The 26,303-nt window shown below is 43.1% G+C and overlaps 1 protein-coding gene across 2 annotated transcripts in view; it reads left to right on the top strand.

Moving 5' to 3' along the window:
• The window catches only part of LOC137425321 (homer protein homolog 3), an 89,544-nt gene that overhangs the window by 40,657 nt on the left and 22,584 nt on the right, over nt 1-26,303 (top strand). Inside the window, exons 3-6 of one of the 2 annotated variants that reach the window (XM_068113624.2) lie at nt 8,266-8,397; nt 17,601-17,723; nt 17,929-18,128; nt 20,365-20,458. In XM_068113624.2, the coding sequence (XP_067969725.1) occupies nt 8,266-8,397; nt 17,601-17,723; nt 17,929-18,128; nt 20,365-20,458 (549 nt within the window). Of the gene's footprint in view, nt 1-8,265; nt 8,398-17,600; nt 17,724-17,928; nt 18,129-20,364; nt 20,519-26,303 lie in introns of both variants that reach the window. The other variant, XM_068113623.2, reaches the window with a different exon arrangement.

The raw sequence follows: 26,303 nt of genomic DNA, 5'->3' as shown, positions 1-26,303 counted from the left end.
GTGACTGTATATAGATAATATACACACACATGAGTATTTATCAAAATTATTCCAAGATCTGCCCACATATGAGTAAATACAAACAGGCTTTTATTGGGACTTTTATCTGTGAAGCCTCAGCAAGGGTGTGTCCTTGGTATCTGCTAAGCTTCAGCAAGTGTGTGCCATTGGATGGATGATTTTATGGTGTGTATGTCACTAGCCAGTGCTAGAAAAAAAGAGCACTCTGCATTCGACTCAATTATTAGCGTGAAGTTGGAAATGCCACAGTTTGAGCAACGTGCCATCATCCAGTGTTGCACAAAATCTGGCAAATCTGCCACAGAGGCATCACAGCTCTTAACTGCAAGCATATTGACCGAATGCTCCTTGCAAGTCTTCCATGCATGAATATCCCAAGTGATTTGTGAAGATCGTTAATCCATTGAAGATAACGAATGCATCTGATGGTTTTGCCAGGCAATGCTTAGTCACAGTGTATAATGATGCAGCCATTTTGGAGCACGTCATCATAGGGGACGAAACATGGGTGTATACCTGTACAATACTGAGACGAAGGCCCAAAATTATATATGGAAGTCACTTTCATCAACATGGCTGAAACACAAAATGCTGACAAGACAGATCACATGGCAAGTTTATATATTGGTTGTGTTATTTGATGCCAGCGGCATTGTTGACCATTATGATGTTGACCAGATGCCAGTGGCCCTCTTTCTCTTCTGGGTCCAAAACTCCGCAATCCTTTGGCGTGGTAAATAAAGTCCTCCGCTTAGGAAAGAAAACTCGGACACGTCCTGCAGCACCTCACTGAGACACACCACCACCGAATCTCGAACCTTCCTCTCAGCCTCCTTCCTCCTTGCCCCTCCCACGCCATCGGGCCTCGTCACTCGGGGGAGGGGGGACGGGGTTAGCTGGTCCCGCCTCCTGCCCATCGAACCATTGTAACTCCGCCTCTCCTAGGCATGTCTTTGCGCTATCGTGTCCCATGGAGCGTGAATATTGGCCAGCTGATGCTACACTTGGCCGGATGATGTCATAATCGTTAGGAATGGCCACAGGGGGTATTACAAACGGGAAAGTAACCTTAAGCCCTAATACTAATGAACACGGCACAACCCCCTCTATGGTGCACATTTAAACACCACCTAAAGCTACATTTTCCCTACTTATTACATTGAAATGCTACTACACGTCACACGGTCCATACTATTCCTATGCATTCCTACTGTATTCTCCAACCTCCCTCCATAAACGTAAAAATATCAAGGAACTGATGGAGTATTGAAACACCTTAAATGTTTGAGTGACTCCAGAGCCGTGGCATTTTGTGGATACTACAGCCACGGAGTTCATTGGCAATGTGCTGGTCAGACTCCTCCAAAGTGTTATGGGTCTTGATCTGGCTGTTTTACCTCCTCTTCTTGTTTTGTTTTCCTTCCTTGCTTTTGTATTAAAGCATACCTTGTGAGGCATATTTTTGTCAGTGCGACCAATTTGAATACAAGTAAAAAGACGCAATACGTTTTCCTGCATAGTAAAATTGGATTAAACTGCATGGGCATCTCGGCCTTCTGCTTGTATCCAGATACAGGCTCAAACAATGTCGGACCAGTGTCTTGGGTATGTGGCAATATCCTCTGAAAGACAGTAGCTAATTGCCTTGCTAGTTATATCGATTGACTCTGCGGAAGGGAGTTTTGGCATGCATAAACGTTCATCAATCACAAAGAACAAAGCCTGGAGGGGGTGGGGAGGAGGGAGCTTCAGTCAAGGTATGGTAATACAAGTCACACTGGTGTCACAGGCAGGGTGATTCATCAATGTGTCTGTTGTCCCTCGAATGTATGTCAACCAGGTGTCCCGTTTTTTGGCATTAGTTGATGGACTTTAAAGATCCTACGGTGTCCTTCACAAGGAGCAGGGAAGCTATCACCGGCACTATGAACAAATTCAAAATTCATGCTCCAATCAGCAGGGGGAGCTGCATCAGTGCTACTGCCGCACCCCTAGCCAATTATGCAACCCAGTAGCCTTGTAGCCTTGTGTTGTACACAATGAAGAGAGAGAGGGAGAGGGGGGAAGTGAGGGAAGGATGGAGAGAGGGAGGGAGGGAGAGAGTGAAAGAGCGAGAGAGGGAGAAGAGAGGAGAAGAGAAGAGATAAGATATATATATATATTATATGTATATATATATATATATATATATATATATATATATACACACAAATCTTCTCCACAGTCGAAGGTCTTTTGCACTCTGAAGCAGGTTCTCATCAAGGATTTTCCTTATTAGGCTCCGTTCATTGTTTTCTCTATTCTTACAAGTCTCCCAGTCCTTGCTGCTGAAAAGCATCCCCATAGCATGATACTGCCACCACCATGCTTCACGGTAGGGATGGTGTTAGATGTGTGATGAGCTGTGCTTGGTTTCCGCAAGACATAGCGCTTTGCATTCAGGCCAAAGAGTTCAATTTTCGTCTCATCAGACCACAGAATATTTTGCCTCATGCTCCGAGTCTTCCACGTGCCTTTTTCTCAGGAGTGGTTTCTGCCTGGCCACTCCCCCAAAGCCTAGGTTTGTGAAGTGCTGCAGACACTGTTGTCTTTCTGGTGGGTTCTCCCATCTCAACTCAGGAACTCTATAGTTCTGTCAGAGTGGTCATTGGGTTTTCGTTGCTTAGTTTGGTCGGACGGCCAGCTCTAGGAAGAGTTTGTGTAGTTCCATATTCTTTCCATTTACTAATGAAGGAGCTCCCTGTGCTCTCGGGAATGTTCAACACTCTAGAAATTGTTTTATACCCTTCCCCAGACCTAGGCATCCTCACAATTCTATCTCGGAGTGTCTTTAGAATTCACGGTCGAGTTTCTGCTCTGACATGCGCTGTCAACTGTGGGACCTTAGATAGAAAGGTGTGTTTCTTTCTAAAACATGTCCAATTAATTGAATTTGCCACAGGTGGACTCTAATCAAGTTGAAGAGACATCTCAAGGATGATGAAAGGAAATTGGATGCACCTGATCTCAATTTGGAGTGTCATGGGAAAGGAGTTGAATACCTATTAACTCAAGACATTTCATCTTTTCATTTTTAATTATTTTGTAAAAATTTCTAAAAAGAAAATTCCACTTTGACATTATATGGGGTATTATGTGTAGATCGGTGACAAAGAATATGAATTTAATCCATTTTAAATTCTGGCTGTAACACAACAAAATGTGAAAAAGGTCAAGGGGTGTGAGTACTTCCTGAAGGCACTATATACAGTCATGTGAAAAAGTAAGTACACCCTATGTAAAGTTTCAACGTTTTCAACATATTTCAACATACAGCTATTTGATCTTCATTTCAACACTATTGATAGATAAAGGTGATATAATATAACAAATATCATGAAACATTTACATTTTGTAGTCAATTGTATAATTTAAATAAACATAAATGCAAATTTCGCATGTGGAAAAATTAAGTACACCCTTGGCTCTAATAGGTGGTATTGCCCCCTTTGGCAGAAACAACCTCAATTAGGCATTTCTTATAACTGTCTACCAGTCTCTGACATCGACTGGGAGAATTTTTTGCCCACTCCTCCATGCAGAATTCTTTCAGCTGTGCGATGTTTGAGGGGTTTCTTGCATGCACAAAAAAAAAAAAAAACCCACCTTTTAGAGGCCATTTTTCCCCGCAAAGCGGGGGTTGGCCTTTTTCGGGGACCGTGGTTGTTGTTTTTCGGTCCCCTTTTTGAAGCGTGTTTTACGGCTGGATGCCCTTCCTGCCGCCAACCCTTTTTGTCGCCTTTTACGACAAACAGGGAATTACCAGTGAACTGGTACTCAATTTGCCGACCTCGGAAGGATGACAGGCTGAGTCAACCCCCCCTGGCGTTAATTCAGCGATCGACCGGGATTCGAACCCAGGATCTTAGGATCCTAAGCCGGCACCCTAGCCGCTAGCCCAACACCAGGTTCTTGCATGCACAGCTCGTTTCAAATCCCCCCACAACATCTCGATGGGATTTAGATCCGGGCTTTGACTTGGCCATTCCAGAACCCTCCATTTCTTTCTTTTCAGCCATTGCTTGGTGGATTTACTGGTATGTTTAGGGTCATTGTCAATTTGGTCGGAAATTCAGTCAATTGGAAATTTTGTCAAATTTCCGCTGGGTATTTTGTTGTGTATGTGTTATTGTGTGTTTCTATTTGGTTTTGGTTTTGTAGTTGCAAATTTGTGTGTAATTAGTCGTTTTTTTTGTTCGCGCCTCGTGCGCCTCATGCGGCCTGGTCTCTCCAGGCTCCCCACCCCCCCCCCCCCCCCGTCAGTGTTTTCTGAATATGGGTTCTTTCCTTCATAGTATTTGCTTGTTTCTTTGATTTTCTTTTCTCCCCCCTACCTCTCACGAACATCTTACCCTTTGTCCAGCGTTTTGAAAACAGAACAAACAAATAAACAAACAAAAAAAAATTCTATATTAATTCTTTCTCTCCTCCCGGACACGTGCTTGTTCGCTCTCCTCCTCGTCTCGACTTGTGCCCCGCCCCCTATATCTCGTTTTTCTTCCACCTCTGCTCCTGCTTTCTCAAATCCACGTTCTCACTTAGAGACTTTTCCCAGATTGTTTTTCATGGTTTTGTTTAAATATTATTTAAATATGTTTAAACCGTAGCCGTGATTCTGACACCCCCCCCCCCCCCCCAGAATTTCCATGTTTTAAACGTTTCCCAGTGTATACCCTGGATTAGAAAAGGTACACCATATCCCTGCGTGTCGTAAGAGACGACTAAGAGGGTTGGCGTCAGGAAGGGCATCTTGCCATAAAAACATTGCCTCAAAAAGAGAACCATGACAATTACAACTACATATGGGCAGGGTACAGCCTGAAGTGGAGATCGGTTTCTGAGGTTTGGGACATCGAGTGAGATGTGCATGGAAGAAGTTTCGGGAACTGAGTGGCGTGCTGATGATGAGAGGAGTGTCGTTGAAGCTGAAGGGAAAGGTGTATGCTGCATGTGTGAGAAGTGTTATGATTTATGGGAGCGAGACATGGGTAATGAACGTAGAGCAGCAACGAAGGTTGGAAAGGGTGGAAATGCGAATGGTTCGACGGATGTGCGGAGTATCGTTGAGAGAGAGGAAGACAAATGATGAATTGCGAAAGATGATGGGAATAGAGCCTGTGATTGATGCTGTGAAGAGGAACAGGTTGAGATGTTTTTTTGTTTTGTTTTTTTTTGTATACAAGATCGAGGCTCGTGAAAGAGCGAACATTAATCACACAGAAAGAAAAACCGACACATAAAACATATAACATCGGGAGCAATAGACAAGATGGGGAGAGAGTGGGAAGGACACAAACACAACATTTGAGAGCAGGGACCATAGAGACACGGAGACATTGAGAGATCTGTGGGAGGGAGAGGGCTTTGGGGGGGAGGCATGGGAAGGGGGGGGGGGGGGGGTGGGAGAGGTATAAAACATATGGACACTGCCAGGACTTCCAGGAAAGAAGTTGGAATTTCAAACAAGGTGGATCTGGGGTGAATTAGTGGGGGTAGAAAAGATCAAGGTTTTGGATGGGGGAAGATAAGAGATGGTGGTGAACAGCTGTTTTAAAGACCTGGAAGGAGGAGTGGGATTGAAGGGAGTGAGGGAGTTTGTTCCAGAGGCGGGAGAAAAGTGGAATGAAAGAGTGAAGGTGAGCAGCGAGCCGAGATTTCGGCAGTTTAACCATCAGAGGGTTCCTGGCAGATCTTATGCGACCTGTAGGAATATTTGGGGGACAGAGCACAGAGAGAGCTGGGGGAGCAAGGCCGGAGAGGAGTCAGTAGAAGACAGAAAGACCACCTACCTGCCTGCAATGAGTGAGTGAAAGGCCCTCAGAGATAGCTTAATCGCGGGAGATTCCAATGATTCTGAAAGCTTTGGTTTCAACAGCTTGAAGCCGAGCTAGGTGTGAGGTAGGAGCACCGGCCCATCGTGGAGAACAGTATTCCATTGAGCTGCGGATGAAAGCCTTGTATGTGGTGAGGAGCTCAGGTGTGTCTAGGAAGGACTTCACACGACGGAGGATGCCCAGTCGGTGACTGGGTTTGGAGGCCAGCTTGGAAATGTGGTGAGGAAGGATGAAAGTGACTGGTTGAGAAGAGTGATGGAAATGAATGTAGAAGGAAGTAGAGGACGGGGAAGACCGAGAAAGACTTGGCTAAAGATGGTGGAAGAAGAAATGCGGGCAAGGGGGTTAACAAGGAGAGATACAGAAAATAGGGCAAAATGGAGAAGATTGTCATGGGGACCGCAAGGCTAACCCCCGCTCTAGTAGGGAAAATGGCCTTTAAAATGCATGTTGTGTTGTTGTTGTTTCGGGTCATTGTCATGTTGCAAGGTCCACCTTCGGATGAGCTTAAACTTTCCGACAGATGGCCTCACATTATCCTCAAGCACCCTCTGGTACAATGAAGAATTCATAGTGGATTATATGATGGTGAGCTGCCCAGGCCCTGATGCAGCAAAGCTGCCCCAAATCATAATATTTCCATCACCATGCTTTACAGTTGGTATCAGGTTCTTGTGGTCAAATGCTGTCTTTGGTTTTCGCCAAACATGTCTTCTGGTACTGTGGCCAAATAGCTCTACCTTTGACTCATCTGCCCAGAGCACATTGTTCCAGAAGTGCTGGTCTTTGCCTAGGTGTTCATTGGCAAACTTTAGTGTTGCCCTGATGTTCTTTCTGGACAGCAAAGGTTTCCTCCTGGCACACCTCCCATGTAGATCAAATTTGTGCAGCCTCTTTCTAATGGTAGACTCATGCACTTTGACGTCAACAGTGGCAAGAGCTACCTGTAGGTCCCGTGATGACATTCTGGGGTTCTTAGAGACTTCTTTCAGCATCTTGCGGTCTGCTCTCGGGCTGAACTTGCTGGGGCGGCCTGGCTTGAACAAGTTGGCAGTTGTTTGAAATCTTCTCCACTTGTAGATGATCTTCCGGACAGTCGAATGATTGATTTCAATTTTTTTTTGAGATATTTTAAAATCCCTTCCCAGACTCGTAGGCATCTATAACCTTCTTTTTGAAGGCCATAGAGAGCTATTTTGATCTCGGCATGGTGATGCCGCACACTTCAACAACAAAGAGCAAACCAAACTAAATGTCTGAGGTTTAAATAAGACAGGTTCCTCCAAGATCCTCTCTAACGATGTTCTAATCATTTGCACCTCAGCTGGTGCACCTGATTCTAATTTTATGTGTTTGAAGTAGTGATAAATGTAGGGGTGTACTTACTTTTTCCACATGCGAAATTTGCATTAATGTTTATTTAAATTATACAATGGACTGCAAAATGTAAATGTTTCATGATATTTGTTATATTATATCACCTTTATTTATCAATAATGTTGAAATGAAGATCAAATAGCTGTATGTTGAAATATGTTGAAAAAGTCAAAACTTTACGTGGGGTGTACTTACTTTTTCACGTGACTGTATGTATACTGTATATGTTGTGCACAGTATTTACAATAATTATGGAAACAGAGGAAAATGTTGGTATAAAATGTCATTGAACCACATCTCATGTGTAAAAATAAAATTCTCGATACAGCAAGTTGTTGATTATAGTACACCTTGATTTGTTGTCATGCAAGTATCGTAAAGTTATACACCTGCACGTTACGTCCTGAAGTCAATCATAAAGTTACAGGAGGACTAAAAGTAGAGACGGTGATATAATTTCAGTGTGGTGAATACTATGGTTCCTGAGAAGGAAATGTCACATGAGAAGCATCTTGAAATAAGAAAATGCTTGCTTTATTTATTTATTCATTCATTCATTGGCTCCTGATATAAGATGCAAAAATAAAAGATGCAAGATCTCGGCTCCTGGAAGAATGAGGAGACGATGAGTAAAATGTCAGCTTACTGATAGTGGGGTAGTGGAACCACAGTTGGACACAAACAAGGGAATTGATAAATTTCCAAGAGTGTTAGGTTGGTGTAATTGGGGGTAGAAAAGTTCAGGATTGTGGATGGCATGGAATGGTGGTGCACATGCATCTTTTGCTTGAATCTCTGGAGGAAATAGTGTGATTCAACAATCTTTGGAAGGCAGTTTTGCAAATGGGTGAAAAGAGGAACAAATTGTGGAGGTCGGCGGAAAGCCTGGATTTTGAGACTTTAACCAAAAGGGGGTTTTGCAAGACTGTACTTTGGTTATAAATTATGTCACACTGTACTCTCGTATAAACACCTTTAACATTCTCATTCACAGGTCATTGTGAACAGCACTGTTACTCCAGGCATGACCTTCACCAAGACGTCACAGAAGTTTGGCCAGTGGGTGGATGGGCGAGCAAACACTGTCTATGGGCTTGGGTTTTCTTCAGAGCAGCATCTGGCAAAGGTAAGGATCATGGCGGTTTCTTCTTCTGCACCTACCCAGAGCCTCAAGAGAAACTCTTGAAAACCTCATTGCATTTCTCGAGGTAAATGCATAATACAGGGTGTCTCAAAATAGATGGAACCCATTAACATGATAATAATTTATTACTCAGACAAGAAACTCCAAAAAAGATTACATTTCCTGGAAGGTGATATGATAACAATAAAAAAACTGAAGATTTGAGGTCTCGAGCTCAAAGGATACATTTATTAGAGCACATGTTCCAAATGACCGCCTTTGCGCCTTAGACACACTTGAAGCCGACGAGCGAAGTTGTCAATCACCCTGACACACTCTTCCTTCCTGATGGCACGAATCTTCTGTCTGGGTGATGGCCACTTTCAGTTCAGAAATGGATTGAGGATGATTCTCATACACGTGGTCCTTCAAGAACCCCCAGAGATAAAAAATCTGGGGGGTTCAGATCGGGTGAATGCGGAGACCACTCGGGTTCGCGGCGCCTGCTGATCAGCCGATCAGGGAATCGGTGGTCCAGCCACTCCATCGTGATGTTGGCTGTATGTGGAGTTGCCCCATCTTGTTGGAACCATTGCACATCTCGATTCATGCCACGACGTCTCCCAAGTCCCCTCCAGAACTTGTTGAGCACCACAATGTAATGCTCCTTTGTGACAGTGACTGCCTCCTCGTCTGCGTCTTCAAACCAAAACGGACCGATTATGCCATGTTTTGAGATGGCCACCCAGGCCGTGCATTTCACAGAGTGCAAGGGCCTCTGAAGCACCTCGTCTGGGGCTTGTGTGCCCCAGAACACATTGTTCTTGCTATTGACATGCCCACAGAGCAAGAAGTGTGCTTCGTCGCTGAACCAAACATCATCAAGAAAGTCAGGAGCCTCTTCGATCTTGTTCTCGAACCACCGGCACATCACAACACGTTTTGCCATGTCAGCTGGTGTGAGTTTATGCTTGACCTGGATCTTGTATGGGTACAGCTGAAGATCCTTGATCAAGATTCTTTGCACTGACGCACATGAAAGACCCAGCTCTTGGCTACGTCTTCGGATGGACTTTTCCAGGCTCCTTCCGACAGAATGTCTCACCGCATTCACATTGTCAGGAGATCTTGCAGTCAGCTTCCTGCCAAAACTGGGTGTTTCTGCCTTCTTGTTGAGGTTGTTTACTGATCCAGTGGCTTGAAATTTGTGTGCCCAACGATAAATTTGGTTTTTCTGGGGATAGTTGTTGAAGTTGAACTTCCTGCAAAATTTTGCTTGCACCATTTTGAATGATTTCGTCTCCAAATAAGTAGTGACGCAAAATATTTTTTCCTCCTTTGTCCAAGGCATTTTGATTGATAATTATTAGTTGTTATGGTCTCCTCTCTTCAAATCTGAAAAAAAAGAACAAGAACATTAATATTGGCAGAATTATTAGCAGTGACATGGGTTCCATGTATTTTGAGACACCCTGTATATGCTGTTTTTAATTTTACTTGATTTCGATAATTTATCTTGCCTCAAAAATAGTTGAAATTTAAAACCAAAGGCTGTACTTAATTTATACTGCATTTCATGATGGATTGGCCTTTTGTTGCTCCCGGTGAATGGCCCCTTTCATTGTTCCAAAACAATTGGGGCTTCTTGCTGATTCAATTTCCTGGTCAATGAGCATTGTTCAAGGTTGACATTGACTTTTCATTGTAGAACATGTAAAAATATTAATTCGGTGTTGAAATTTTGTGCCCTGAGCTAGATTACAGCAGATCATATTAATTTGTGTCGAAGGGTGGCCAACATAGTTATGTGTGCAGTGGAATAAAGATCTATATAATGATAATAACAATAATATGAGTTCTCTTTCAAGGAACTTTGTAGCAGGAGGAGGCCCTCAGGCCCATCAAAGCATGTGCTATTTTAACAACCTATGTTTGTGTTTTTCCATGCTCTATCCTTTTAAAATTCCGAGCATCAAGCAAATAAGTGGTGGACAGGTTGGGTGTGTGTGACAACAACTAGGTGATCATATATTGGTTCATATCTGGATGCATATCCGGCCTATCATTAGGATACAAAACGTAAACTGTTCAGCCTGGCGGAGGTACTTTCATGGCCAAAAATATTGGCACCCTTGCACTTTTTTCAAATAATGCACCATTTCTTCCAGAAAACTGTTGAAATTAAAAAATATTTTGGTATCCACATATGTATTTCTTTGGTTTGCAGTGGAACAAAACAAAAAAGCTGAAAATATTACTAAATCTTTAGCTTATTCCACACAGAAATCAAAAAATGGCCCGGACAATATTATTGCCATCTTTTATAAGTTGTTAGAAATAATTCGATTTCAAGCAGGTGATTCTCCTTTACTTTAGAATTGAACCCACCTGTGGTGAGTTGCAGGTGCCTGCAATATAAAAATCACTCATTCAACCAGTTTGAATAGAGAAAAGTAGTCATTCTGCTGTTTTGTGTCACTGTGTGTACCGCAATGAGCATGGAGAAAAGAAAGAAAACCAGAGAATTGTCTGAGGAGGTCAGACACCAGATTGTAGCCAAGGATGGACAATCTCAAGGCTGCAAGCTCATCTCCAGAGACCTTGATGTTTCTGTGTCTACCGTACGCAATAATTATCAGGAAGTTTAAGGCCCATGGCACTGTAGCCAACCTCCGTGGACGTGGCCTCAAGAGAAAACTTGATCGAAGATTGCAACGAAGGATTGTTTGAATGGTGGAGAAAGCACGTCGATCAACTGCCAAACAGATTCATGCTGACCTTCAGACACAAGGTATGACAGTTTAAACTCGCACCATCTGTCCCCAACTCAATGAAAGGGGGGTTCTATGATAGGAGACACAGGAGGACCCCACTGCAAAGAAAGCTCGCCCGGAGTTTTCCAAAACACACCTGAACAAGCCAAAATCCTTCTGGGTGAATGTCCTGTGGACAGATGATTCCAAATTAGAGCATTTTTGTAAAGCACATCATCTCTATGTTTACAGAAAACAAAATGAAGCCTTTAAAGAAAAGAACACCTTCCCTACAGTCAAACATGGAGGAGGTTCGGTGATGTTTTGGGGTTGCTGTGCTGCCTCTGGCACTGGGTGCCTTGAATTTGTGCATGACATCATGAAATCAGGAGATTACCAAGGCATTTTGGAGCATAATGTTCAACCCAGTGTCAGAAAGCTGGGTCTCTGTCGAAGGTCATGGGTCTTGCAGAATGACAATGACCCCAAACACACTTCAAAAAGCACTCAGGATTGGTTCAAGACAAAACGCTGGACTGTTCTGAAGTGGCCAACAATGAGTCCAGATCTAACTCCCAATGAACACCTGTAGGGAGATCTGAAAACAGCAGTTGGGAGAAGGCACCCTTCAAATCTGGGAGAACTGCAGTAGTTTCCACAAGAAGAGTGGGCTAAACTGCCAGTAGAGAGGTGTAGCAAGCTCATTCATGGCTGTAGGAAGCGCTTGACTGCAGTTATTTTGTCCAAAGGCCGTGCTACCAAATATTTGGTCTCGGGTGTCAATAATTTTGTCAATGCCACTTCGTTTTATTTTCTTATTTAAAAGGATATATTAAGTTCTGAATCAAAAACAAAGGTTCTGTAATATTAACAGTGAAATAAAGAATTGTGGAGACCAAATACTTTTGTCAATTTCAACTGATTTTTTAGAGAAAATTGTGAGTTATTTGAAAAAATTGCAAGGGTGCTAATATTTTTGGCCACGACTGTATATCTTCTTTTTACCTAAAAAAAAAAGACAATCGAAGTGGAAATTGTTTTGAGCCGAATATCAATTTTCAGTTTAAACCCCCTTTTCCTCCCCTCAACTTTCATTCCATTTTATTGGGGCACTGAAAGTCAATTTTCGCAGACCAACTTGACACTTCTCACTTACTAAAACCAGACTCTGTTTTGTAAGTCATCTTTGTAGCTCTATTACAAGGCTCTGAAGGAAAACAAACAAAAGAGGAAAACAAATGTGAATCAATCTGTCAATGGAAACTGATAAAGTAAAGCACTTGGCACACTCTCAGCTCTGCCTGTACCTCTCGCATTCTCGTGAGGGAAGGGTATTCCAACATGGTGGCTGCTTGTCTCACGAGCGAGTGCTGCAGGTGCGCTCCAGTTATATATACAGCTCAGTGATCACAACCCAATTTACTTTCCTGACATTCAATGCTATAACCTTTAAAATCTTCAACTGAGAAGAGCAATACACCGATTCTGACTTGTGCACATATCATCTGCCATATTGCCACAGCAGAACTCCAGCCCTCACCCCATACAATTTTACTGCTGATGGCACTTATTGATGGATGTCATGCAAATCAAAAATAAGGAACTATGTACTTTGTTTGTGGCAATGACGGAGGTTTGTACAGCACAATATTGTTGTGGTATTGTTCTTAATATTTATTTTATCACTAAAATTGTCGTATGGCTTATAATATCCCTCATTTGTAAAAGCTTGCTGTTTTTATTTTATTTTTAATCCCTTCTCCCCACCCCAAGTGTTTGTTGCACTTGTATCTAACTTATGTTACATGGGAAGCTGGCTCCTTTTTTGTATAAATGTCCAATGCCCTCACTATTGTAAGGAAACAAACATTTGTACCAGTTGTTAGAAGTTGGATCTTATTTGCAAACAAAATCTGTCACCATGACCTTCCAACCACCACAACCACCTCACCTTCCTTACCATAACCAACTTCATTCCTTATCATCTCTAGTTCATCCATAAAGCTTTCACTTTTTTTTCTTTTATATTATGTATTCAACACAATTTTAATGAGTGATCTTATCAACAATGAAAATGTGATAACCATTGATGCTTTAAAACGTTATTCGCTTATGGGATGTGGGTGCTGCTTAGAGGCAGAATTTGGTGCCCTGCATCCCAAGTCACCCTGACTTTAAACATCCCGCTCTGCTCACCAAACTCTCCTCCTTTGGTATCCATGGAAATCTCCACGCATGGCTGGCGGACTTCCTCTCTAGTCGTCGTCAACGTGTGGCCCTGAATGGGTTTCTCTCATCGCCTCTTCCTGTTCAGGCTGGAGTTCCCCAAGGCAGTGTTCTGGGCCCCGTGCTTTTTCTGGTCTTCATCAATGATCTCTCTGACTCTCTCGAAAATCCTCTCTATCTCTTTGCTGATGACTCCACTCTCTGCCGCTCCATTCCTCTTCCCTCAGATCGGCAGTCTGCTGCCTCCTCACTCTCTGAAGACCTGGACAAAATCACAGACTGGTCAAACAAGTGGAACATGTCTTTCAATCCTGACAAATCTCACACTCTTACTATGTCTCTCCGAAAAGATCGACTGGACAACCCTCCCATCTACTTTCTCAACAATCCTCTCCAAGAAGTTCTGTCGCTCAAGATTTTGGGTCTCACTATCTGCCATGATCTTTCTTGGGAAAACCACATTTCCAAGCTGGCCTCCAAAGCCAGTCGCCGACTGGGCATCCTCCGTCGTGCGAAGTCCTTCCTCGGCACACCTGAGCTCCTCACCACATACAAGGCTTTCATCCGCAGCTCAATGGAATACTGTTCTCCCCTATGGGCCGGTGCTCCTGCCTCACACCTAGCTCGGCTTCACGCTGTTGAAACCAAAGCTTTCAGAATTATTGGAATCTCCCGCGATGAAGCTATCTCTGAGGGCCTTTCACTCACTCACCGCAGGCAGGTAGGTGGTCTTTCTGTCTTCTACCGACTCCTCTCCGGCCTTGCACCCCCAGCTCTCTCTGTGCTCTGTCCCCCAAATATTCCTACAGGTCGCACAAGATCTGCCAGCAACCCTCTGATGGTTAAACTGCCGAAATCTCGGCTCTCTGCTCACCTTCACTCTTTCATTCCTCTTTTCTCCCGCCTCTGGAACAAACTCCCTCACTCCCTTCAATCCCACTCCTCCCTCCAGGTCTTTAAAAAAGCTGTTCACTACCATCTCTTATCTTCCCCCATCCAAAACCTTGATCTTTTCTACCCCCGCTAATTCACCCCAGATCCACCTTGTTTGAAATTCCAACTTCTTTCCTGGAAGTCCTGGCAGTGTCCATATGTTTTATACCTCTCCCACCGCCCCCTTCCCACGCCCCCCCCCCCAAAGCCCTCGCCCTCTCTCAGATCTCTCGATGTCTCCATGTCTCTCGGTCCCTGCTCTCAAATGTTGTGTTTGTGTCCTTCCCCCTCTCTCCCCATCTTGTCTACCGCTCCCTATGTTATATGTTTTATGTGTCGGTTTGTCTTTCTGTGTGATTAATGTTCGCTCTTTCACGAGCCTCGATCTTGTATACAAAAAAAAAAAAAAAACATACCTCACCCCTCTAAACCAATAAAGTTCCAGTTGGTATGATTTTCTTGTGATAGTACTTGGAAGGGAATTTCAGGATTTTGTTCCATCTTTGACAAGGTGTGGTGATGATGATCATACAAATCAGGATGTTCTATGACCTATGTATTGAAGTGAGACTTGAAATGATGTGGTTCCCAGAATGACACCATTCTTGTAGTTCTTGCGAGTATGGGTCTTCGGGTTGAGAAAAGTTGTTTTGAGTACAGAGTGAGTTGCTATTCTTTATACACACTGGTGTACTGGTGCACATTGGTTTGTTCTTTATACAGTGTATTTTTTACATCGTACACACTTGTAGCCACAGATTACAGGTGTCAGGAGATGTATGCTGGTTTGAAATTATATTGAACAGATTAAGAGAGCACCTCTACTCTACCTGTGAAACTTCTGAAGTGTTGTATTGAATACTCCTATGTGAGTGCGAGCAGTGAGTGTTCCATCATCTTACTATAATTCACCAAATGTCCGTCCATCCTTTCGAAGGTACCGCAAAAACGGCTGAACCGATCGCAACGATATTTTGGGTGGGTAATCCTGGGACCCCCTGGAGTAAAATAGGCTATATTGTTTTTCCAATTTTCCAGTTTTTCCAAACACAATGGAATAATATTTACCGATATGAACAGTGATGTGGCTTTTATTGAAATTCTACAATTACTTTTTAGATTTTGATGAGAATTATGAACCTTCCGCGAATGTGGAAGTGGACAGATGTCAGCAATGCGCGGGTTTGATAATATCCCAATACAACCGTCATTCAATCGTAATGTTAAATCATTAAACGTTAATCGTATTAATCATTTTGTTAAAGTATCAATTGATGATTGGAATTGAGTGAATACAATTACGATTTTCAATTTGTAATTGAATTCACCCAACCGTACGGAACTTCACATCAGGATTTAAATATTTGTTTATGTCATGAATGTTGTTAAAAGTTTATTTTTTATATTAATACTATTTAATTTGTGATTGGAGTTGTGCTGTTTGGAATGAAAAAAAGATATCGAGTTCAAGTGAATGACGGAATGTCGTGATGGTTTCTACTTTCTAAACGTGAAATTTGCGGATCGCCATATGCAGATTCGCCATTGACTGGGTATGGAACAAACGTACCCGTTTGTTTGTGAACTGGTACGTTTTTCATGGAAGTCCTTCACGAACTTGCTGTCCATGTCTGACGTGTGATTGAAGGCGCTACAGGAATGTGGAATTTATTGTCCCCCGTCGCACCGCGGAGCGAAAGGGGACTATGGTTTTCCCCTCCGTCCGTGTGTGCGTGCGTGCATGCGTCCGTGCATGCGTGCAGACGTGCGTGCGTAAGCGAAGGACCGAATTCTAATTTGGTGTATGGGTGCAACTCGACATATGGAAGAACCCTATTGAAAATTAGGTCGCCACGTTAAAATTGAAGATGGCCGCCGCCATGTATGTCTGATGCCATGTATGTCTGAACCTTGTGAGCGGAATATCTTGAAAAATAAGCGAAGTACCAACTTCTAATCTGGTGTGTGGGTGTATCTTGGCATAAGGAAGAACGCTATTGAAAATTGGATCGCCACTTCAAAATCCAAGATGGCCGCCACCATATATACGTCTGAACCTTGTGAGCGAAATATCTTGAAAAATAAGTGAAGTACCAACTTCTAATCTGGTGTGTGGGTGTATCTAGGAATAAGGAAGAAACTCTTTGAAAATTGGGTTGCCATGTCAAAATCCAAGATGGCCACCGCCATGTATGTCTGAACCTTGTGAGTGGAATATCTTGAAAAATAAGCAAAGTGCCAACTTCTAATCTGGTGTGTGGGTGTATCTTCGCATAAGGAAGAACGCTATTGAAAATTGGGTCACCACGTCAAAATCCAATATGGCCGCCACCATATATATGTCAACCTTGTGAGCGAAATATCTTGAAAAATAAACGAACTACTAACTTCTAATCTGGTGTGTGGGTGTATCTAGGCATATGGAAGAACGCTATTGAAAATTGGGTCGCCACGTCAAAATCCAAGATGGCCACCACCATATATATATGTCTGAACCTTGTGAGCGGAATATCTTGAAAAATAAACGAACAACTAACTTCTAATCTGGTGTGTGGGTGTATCTACGCATACGGGAGAACGCTATTGAAAATTGAGTCGCCACGTCAAAATTCAAGATGGCCACCTTGCGTCTTCCACTTTGTCAACTCGCATCACTTCAACGACGGGGGACCTAGGCGTAACGCTTGTTGGTTTCATGCTTTTGCATTCGCCGTTTCTGCATTGTCTGTTTGCTTCTCGCCTCCCACTCTCGCCTCCCACGGGTACCTCACTCGTACTTCTAACCTGTCTCTTGAATATTATTGAGAGGTCCTGAGGCGTTAGGGAGTGAGTCAGTTGCTGCGGAGTACCAAGCCTCTGTTGTGCATTTTTCAGCCATTATGTTGACATATATATTTATATTTTTTATATATTATATATATATATATTTTATGTTGACATGGCTGGCTCACTTGAGATGGTCAATATTGACTACAAGGATGTTGATACTACAGGAATATTGGATGATGGTTTTAGGGACATCTGGTTGGGATCTCTCTTGTTGGAGATAGTCATTACTTGACACTTATCAGGTGTGAATGTTGCTATCCACATGCCAAGCCTGGAAATTGTGAAAGGAATGGAGTAGGCATGCATGTCATGCTCCCTTGTTAGAGGTATTAAATGAATGGTGTTGAACAATGAGATCATCAGTGAACAGCCCGACATCTTATCTGACTTTACTGATGGTAAAGTGAATCCTTTTTGATTTCTGAAGGTTTGTTTCCCCACCATATTTTTCTTCTTCCTCTTTAGTTTGCAGAGAAGTTCCGGGAAGTATGTGAGGCAGCACGAGCTGCACGGGAGAGGCTCGAGACTGAAGGTAGTGGGGGTGGTGCTGGGGGAGGGGGCTCCCCAAGGAGTAGGCGGGGACGTCAGGTAAGCATAAACACACATAAGTAAAGGTGAGCAGGTACTAGGGTGTTTTATTTTCTGGTTATTAGATGAATGAGTGGTTTTTCACTTGGTTCTCTTATTTGAAGTGTTACACCTTCCTATACTCAAGTGTGCATATCGCAAACCATGTGGGAATTGCAATACCTTTTGAAAGAGGATTCAAGAACAAATTATGCTATATTTACAGGATTCCATTGGAAGTGACCAGACCTCCTCACAGCATCCAGGAGTCTGTGCAAGTAGCAGTATGGGAAGTGTTGATAGTTCTGGGACAGCCGGACCTGGTATTGGAGGTGGGGCTACCGGAGGCCTGTCCAGTGGAGGGAGTGAAACTGACACAGACATTCGACAAGAAAATGAAAGGCTCAAGACTGCTTTAGCTCAGAGGTAAACAAGTGTGACAGTTTCAGGATTCAGATGGCATACACTGATTGTAATATTTTAAAATGCTAATTACCCCATGCACGTGAAGCACAGAGCAGGGTTAAGCAATTGGTTGACTTTTGTCTGTCTGTCTGTCTGTCTAGAAACGTCAATTTATGATTAAGAAACAACTTCATTTCAATTGAATGTTATATTTTGAAAACGAACCTGTAGTTCAGCAATACTTTGGCTCTGATTTTGGCCTGATAATGTGCACACAGAGGAGTGAGATAATATTTTTTACTCTGTCTGCCAGTCGAACAAAATTGAAAATAATTTCAAACAGGAAACTTGCTGTTTTTAAGGACTTCAAAAAGGACATAAACAACAGTCACGTATAACTTATGTAGCATGTTAAATAAGGTGGTGTATAAGGCGCTGCATCAACGTCCTCTTGAAATTTATTTTCTTTGACCTTTTAAAATCATTATTTTATTTCCATTTAATTTTAGACTTGAACGCTGTTGAACACAATTGGCCTTTTTGCCACTTTCAAAACCCTTCATTTTAGCAGTACTTGGACAAAATATTATGGCATTTTACGTAATCCAATAAAATTTGCCGCTCGTAAACCTCGCCCGTGTTTTTGTTTCTCAAGGAAGCATGGGGTAAGGTGTTCTATGAACTCTCTAGTTATGCCTCCGCTGACAATCGCCGGAGGCATTATGTTTTCGGGCTGTCCGTCCGTCCGTACGGGGTAAACCTTGTTTTTCTCAGCAACCATATGTCCGATTGAGACGAAACTTTCAGGGTAGGAGTGACACCCATGCAGAATGTTTTTATGATAAATGTGATGTCATAGGTCACGTGGTATGGCAGCCATCTTGGATTAAAAGCAAATAATGAAAATATTATTTCTCGGAAACCACTGAATGGAAAAATTTTAAACTTAACACATTGTCAAGTACTCCCAATGGAGAACAAAAGCAGGATAATGATGACATCATAGGTGAAGTGGTATACCAGCCAAAAATGTTTCAATCAAATTCCTTATCCTAAAAATCTGAAATTGCATGCACATGATCTATGACACATTTGTATTGAAATATTAAATTTATGACATCATAGGTCACATACCTAGTTTGGCAGTCGCATTGCATTGAAGGAAAATATTAAATAATTATATCTCTGAAACCACTCACCCTATCGATGCAAAATTTTACAAATATCATCTACAGCACTGTTGCATATAGTTTGAAAATGATGATGTCATAGGTCACGTGGTTTGCCAGCCATCTTGGATAGAAAAAACGAACCTTATCCGATCAACATGAAACTTCACAAACGTGATCCCCTACCCATACATATGCAGAGTGATGGCATCTACCCATTGTTGGACTGTGGGGGCATATTGGCGACACAGTCGCATTGTTCTAGTTTTGTTATTGCGGTTATGTGGATCTGTTCCTTTCAAAAGAGTGGGCCATTGTGTGATTGTACTCTAGACAAATTACTATTATACATGTTTGTGCCCTGGTGCCCTGCATCCCAAGTCTTCCTGACTTTAAACATCCCTGACTTCTTTAAACCAATACAGTTCCAGTTGGAATGATTTTCTGTTTGACAGGTTGGGCAACTTGGGATGTCATATTCGTCATTACCACAAATTGAAGAATTCCTAGGCTGAATTAATATCAGCAGCAGTGGATATAGGAGACCAGTCCTGATGTGTAACAAAAACAATATATACACATATTTAATTTAAAAAAATTTTAAACTGCAAATGTGCGAATGTAGAAGCAAGTCACATGTTATGAACCGTGAATACACAGGGTTCGCAAATGTTGAGGTCCGAATGTATATACATATTTGGAAATTGGCGAGCCGGTCTTGTAGAAAGACAAAGTGAGAGTGTGTGACATCTTGTACACAATGAGAATATTGAAACCCCCTTATAGATATTCAACAATCTCACACGACACGTAGCATAAATTCGGATGCACACACTATCACCAGGGTTACCCTTCTGTTTCCCCGACCGCCACCTCTCCCCCTCCACTGTCCCAAACATTGACTTCCACTCGTTGCTTGGACAATGCATAACGACATGGATAATTTTTCAAAGTAGGTTTTTCATAATTTACTTGAATTGTCGTAGGATTAATTATGTTGATGCAACATTTTATTAAACTCTTTAAAATATACTCCTTCACTTTTTAAAGAGTTTATTTTAAAGTCTTTTCTCATGTCTTTTCACCAGTGTTTCAGGTGCACGGCGTCTGGAGGGAGAAGCACATGCTTTGCGCGGGGCACACTCAGCAGCTACAGAGGAGATGGGGGCACTCCGTCAGCGGGTACATCAGCACTACGAGGGGCCAACCAAGGACTCTTCTCTCAATCACCCTTTTTTCTCCGTAACTCTTGTTTTTTCCACTAATAACTCAAGCATACATGCCTGATATGAACCTGAAGCCATATGAATGCATTTGTATACAAACATCCCTTGCTCTCAAGCAGGGGATGCCTTTTATATATATATATATATATATATATATATATATATATATATATATATATATATATATATATATATATATATATATATATATATATATATATATATATATATATACATATATATATATATATATATACATACATATATATATATATATATATACATATATATATATATATATATATATATATATATACATATATATATATATATATATATATATATATATATATATATATATATATATATATATACATATATATATATACATATATATATATATATATACATATATATATATATATATATATATATATATATATATATATATATATATATATATATTGTTGTGGTTTTAGAACCCACACTTGTTGTAAATAAATAATTATTTGTAAATATCCCATGACATTAAAGGTTAAAGGTAGCACCCTTAGTTAGGCCACAGCAACACGTAGGCCACCTTAGAAATTCCAGTTATTTCATTATTATGTGTTTTAGTTAAGGCCGTGTTTCCAATAGTTGAATCTGCGTTGCATCAATCAAATAAGGAGTAGGCCCTTTCGTCCATTTTGCCAACCTCTCTCTCTCCCAATTCTGTTACGCGCCTTGGTTAGCGTTCGCTCAGGCGCCGCCATTGACCATACGGTCGGCTCGAGGAAGAAGGGGGCGGGACGCCAAGGAAAAGGTGTGGCCACGTCAACTCACCATCAGGGCGTGGCCGGTAAGCCCCTACCAGCCAACCAGGCTGAGGAAAGATCACTGGCGGGCGTGGCTTTATGAAGCGCGGAGTGATCTTGGCTCGCATGATATAAGCGCGAACGCAAAGCCCTTTCACAGGACTCGCGTGCACACGGCAGTGGCGAAAGGACTTACGCGGTGTTGGAGGCGCGCACATTTGCAAAGGACTCGTGCGAGAGCGGCGCTATTAACAGACTGCGCACACGGACTTCTTTTGATGAGAGAGCGCTGGTTGGACTTGGTCGGCAGCGTGCATTGCAAACGGGCTGATTGGGAGAGAGCGCATTTGAGCGAGCTTGGTTGGAGACGCGCTTATTAACGAACTTGTCCGGGCGCACACACGTACAGGACACCAGCCTCCCCCCCGCTATATGTAAGGTCCGGTCGCGTTCCAGCGATACATTTCTATTTGTATATACAGTCGGACCCCACTATTCGCGGTTCCGCTAGTCGCGGAATCCGCGTATTTGCGGAATCTGCATATTCGCGGTTGATAAAATGCGACATGTTTCTCGATTCTCGGAAAAGTGTCCCACAAATTCACGTTTTTTGGGGGTTTTTTTTGCGGCTGTGTTCCGCGAAATCGTGTTTTTCCCCCCCCTATTCATGGCCATGTTCCGTGAATTCGTGGTTTTGCAAGGGCGCAAAAAAAATTTCATGGGCCGCTAGCATGACACATTTATAAAACCCATCTTTTACCAGCCATGCAAAACGCAGCTGGACATACGCAAAAAAACGTCTACCACGAGCCGCGAGCATGACCTGCTGTGTGATATGCGTTTTCATGGCTTTTGCGGCCGCGAATTTTAGCTGGACTATAATCGAGAGCTTCACGGGATATCCCACCAGATGTCATTTTGGGCAAGAAATGGGCAAGAACAACAAGTCAACTCCGCGAATTATAGAATGCAAACGCTTCAATACATCGATTACAGATTGAAATTTACAGTAAAGCATCATCAGAGATGTTACACAAGGAAAAAGCTTCGGGCGATGTTCCATCAGCTACGAAAACATGTCAACCCCGCTAATTATAGAATGCGAATGCTTCATTAAATTTATTACGTGTTGAAATTAGAAAGGCTCAATACCCTCATTGCTCTCAATCCTTCATATACATACTGTCCTCAATTTCGATCATTGTTCTCGTCCCGTTGCTTTGACCTTTGTTTTTGACTTGCTCTGCTCATTGTTCAATAATGGCTCCCAAGCGCAAGAGCAGTGCCGGAGATGCATCGACTACCAAAAGGCAAAAGAATGACATGAGCCTCAGACAGAAAGTAGAGCTGCTTGCCCGGCTTTCGAGAGGAAAGAGTGCGGCCTCTGTGGGCAGGCATTATGGCGTCAACGAATCCACCGTTTGCTACATACGGAAGAACGGGAAGGCGATTCGTGACAGTATTTCAGCGAGTGCTGTATCGAGTACGAAGTGGTCACCCATGTCCGGGATGTCCACATAGAAAGGATGGAGAAGGCTCTCTGCATATGGATCGAGGACAATGTGCAGAAAAGTATTCCTTTGAGTGGACCTCTCATTCGTGAAAAGGCGAACTAAATTTATGATCGTCTGGCGTGGGTGGTGCCAGCACGAGTGATGCACCGAGTGATGATGGTACAAGCAGCGCGACTTCATTCACTGCAAGCAGGGGATGGTTCCATCGTTTCAAACAGTGGTACTGTCTCAAAAATGTGAAGCTCTCAGGGGAGCGTGCCTCTGCGGACCACGTTTCGGCAAAAGCGTTCCCTGCTCAACTCGCGAGGCTGATCGAAGAGATGGGATACCTCCCAGAGCAGGTGTTCAACGCTGATGAGACTGGCCTTTTCTGGAAAATGATGCCCACGAGAACTTTTATCTCGAAGCGTGAGGAGACAGCATCGAGATTAATGGCTGCCAAGGACCGGGTATCTCTTCTCCTCTGTGCAATCACAAAAGAGGACTTCATACTGAAACCCATGATGTTGTACCGTTCCCTGAACCTGCTTGCTCTCAAGGGCAAGAACAAGCAAACTCTTTTTTGGAGGGCCAACAGAAAAGCCTGGGTGCCAGCAGCAACCTTCCTGGACTGGTTCCATAATTGTTTCGTCGCTCAGGTGGAGAGGTACATGGTGGACAAAAACCTTTCGTTCAAGGTTCTCTTGCTCCTGGACAACGCTCCTGGCCACCCCGCGAACCTGGATGTGGCTCCCCCGAATGTCAAGGTGATCTTCCTGCCACCCAACTCCACCTCCCTCATCCAGCCACTCGACCAAGGTGTGGTTTCAGCATTTAAAACACTAGGGCATGCCCGTACTATATATATATCTAAAAGTATATCCCCCCCCCCTCTATTTACATGCAATGGTTTGGTCCAAAGCTAACGGCTTGCGAGTACGGTGACAATCCCCCCCCTCTATTTACATGAAATGGTTTGGTCCAAAGCTAATGGCTAGCGGAGTTTGGTAAAGAAATCGCCATAGCGTGCACAAATGCGCAGGAAAGCGAAAGAATCGCAAATTAGTTTTAATTAGTTTTAAAACATAGTTTAACGGCAACATAGCGGCAACATAGTTTGCCAACGTGAAATAAATGAATACGCTCTCAAATGTGCCAAAAAAAAAAAAAAAACGCTACCCGTACGCTCTACCCCGCCCGTACGCCCGTAAACAAAAAAAACAACGCTCTTCGCTTCCGCCCTTCGCTCTGACTGAATTGGGAGAAATAATGCGCATAAGAAATCGAGAAATTATTATTTTCTCCGGAAGAAATCGAATTACGTACCGTAATGGCGCACGCGCTGGGCTCAGCATCAGCTCGCTCTCACATCGGCCACGCCTACGCAATAACGCGTTCTGTGATTGGATGCCGGAAGTGCAGTCCTCACTGTCCGGAAGGTCGTATATCGCAGTTACGATGAATCACAAATTAGTTTTTATTAGTTTTAAAACATAGTTTAACGGCAACATAGTTTGCAAACGTGAAATAAATGAATACGCTCTCAAATGTGCCATCCGAGGCAGAGTGTGTCCGCCACGTTCGGCACACGCGATAGCTCGCTGCTCTCTGATTGGTTGAATCGTTTTTTGGACATAGCTCGGTAAGTAATTGTCCGATTAATATGAAACCTTGAAAAGGCACATCCTCGGGTCCCCAGCAATATACCTGGCAAGTTTCAAGTATATCGGACCGGTAGTTGTCGAGAAACAGCGGTCACAGACATACAAACAAACAAACAAACGTACAAACAAACATACACACAGAGATTAGTGGAATTATAGATAGATATTACACTCGTCGCACCTTTCGCTGCATTTTGGATGCAATGGAGTCCGACCCAGGGCTCACCGTCGGGCAGTGTTGGAAGGATTTCAACATTGCACACTGCATCGGCACCATCAATGAGTCGCTGGATGAGGTGAGAGCCTGCACCATCAATGCGTGCTGACATAACCTGTGGCCACAGGCAGTCAGAAACTTTACTGGCTTTCCCAATAACACTGAGGAGAGGCATGTGATTGTCGGGTTGGCACGGCAGTTGGGAGGGGAAGGATTTGATGACATGCAGCCTGAGGAGTTGGAGGATCTCATTGGCTCACATGGCGACAACCTCACCGAGGAGGAGTTGGAGGCCATTTTAACGGTTTCCGAGGAGGAGGTGGCGGGCAGTGATGAGGAAGAGGTGCTGAGGTCTAACCTCACAGTCCAGTTCCTGGGTGAGTTGCTGCATGGCATGTGGGCACTTGTCGACAAGTTGGAAGATGCTGACCCACTCATGGAGAGGTACCTCAAGTTCAAGAGGGGCTTGGATGATTTGCTTCTCCCCTACAAAGAGCTGCATCAAAACCTACGGCAATCTGCCAGGCAGCTCTCCATTACCCATTTATTTCACCCTGCTCCCTCCACCTCAATAACACCAGCACCCTCCTCTCCTGCCACCCTCTCAGTGTCCTCACCAGCGTCCTCACCTACACCCTCAACTGCTGTGTCTCCTGCCTGTCCTGCCTCTCCCTCAGTGCACAATGTTGCAGGACTATCATTTGGGTCATCCTCAGAGTTTGAGGAATTCATGGGATTTTAATTCATCACCTTCATAGTCATCATCACCACCATCATCATCATCATCATTTTAAAGTTGCATGTGTTTGTAAAATAAAAATTTTAACCGTTACATGATGGCGTGTTTTTTTTACTTTCACTGTATGGTATGGTTAAGCACTTTTAATAAACTGTAAGCGCATTCCTTCAATAAATTGGAAATGGTACCTGGTGTTGTCTGTTTACATTTTTTTGTGAGTATATTTTGTGAAACTGTAATCATGTGCATTTGCGGTCGAAAACATTTTAAACTTAAAATTTTTTCCTCTGAATCAGAAACCGCCGGGAACCTATAACGTATCCCCCTTTTCCCCATTGAAACAATGCCGCGCCATACATTCACGGGATTTTCATCGACCTTCGTGGATTTTCATCGACCTTCACGGATTTTCATCGACCTTCACGGATTTTCATCGACTTTCGCGGATTTTCATCGACCTTCGCGGATTTTCATCGACCTTCGCGGGATTTTCATCGACCTTCGTGGATTTTCATCGATTTTCGCAAGATTTTCATCGACCTTCGTGGGTTTTCGTCGACTTTCATGGGTTTTGTTTCGCCATATCTGGCACTTTCATCGACCTTCATGGATTATCTTTGACATTCTCGGGACTTGTGTCACCATTCGTGGATTTTGCCTCGCTGTTCGTGGTTTGGTCCTCTCTATTCGCGATTTGGTCGCTCTATTTGTGGCTTTTCATGACTCGGGAACCTATCCCCCCTTTTTCCATTGAAACAATGCCCCACTATTCATGGGTTTCGCTATTTGCGGATTTTCCAGGAACGTATCCCTCTGCGAATAGCCGGGTGTGTGTGTGTGTGTGTGTGTGTGTGTGTGTGTGTGTGTGTGTGTGTGTGTGTGTGTGCGCAC

The sequence above is a fragment of the Myxine glutinosa genome, chromosome 4 (genome assembly GCF_964187855.1).
Source record: "Myxine glutinosa chromosome 4, kmMyxGlut1.1, whole genome shotgun sequence".
NCBI lineage: Eukaryota > Metazoa > Chordata > Myxini > Myxiniformes > Myxinidae > Myxine > Myxine glutinosa.
The sequence above is the reverse complement of the archived record's forward strand: the minus strand, read 5'-3'. Positions and strand labels throughout refer to the sequence as shown.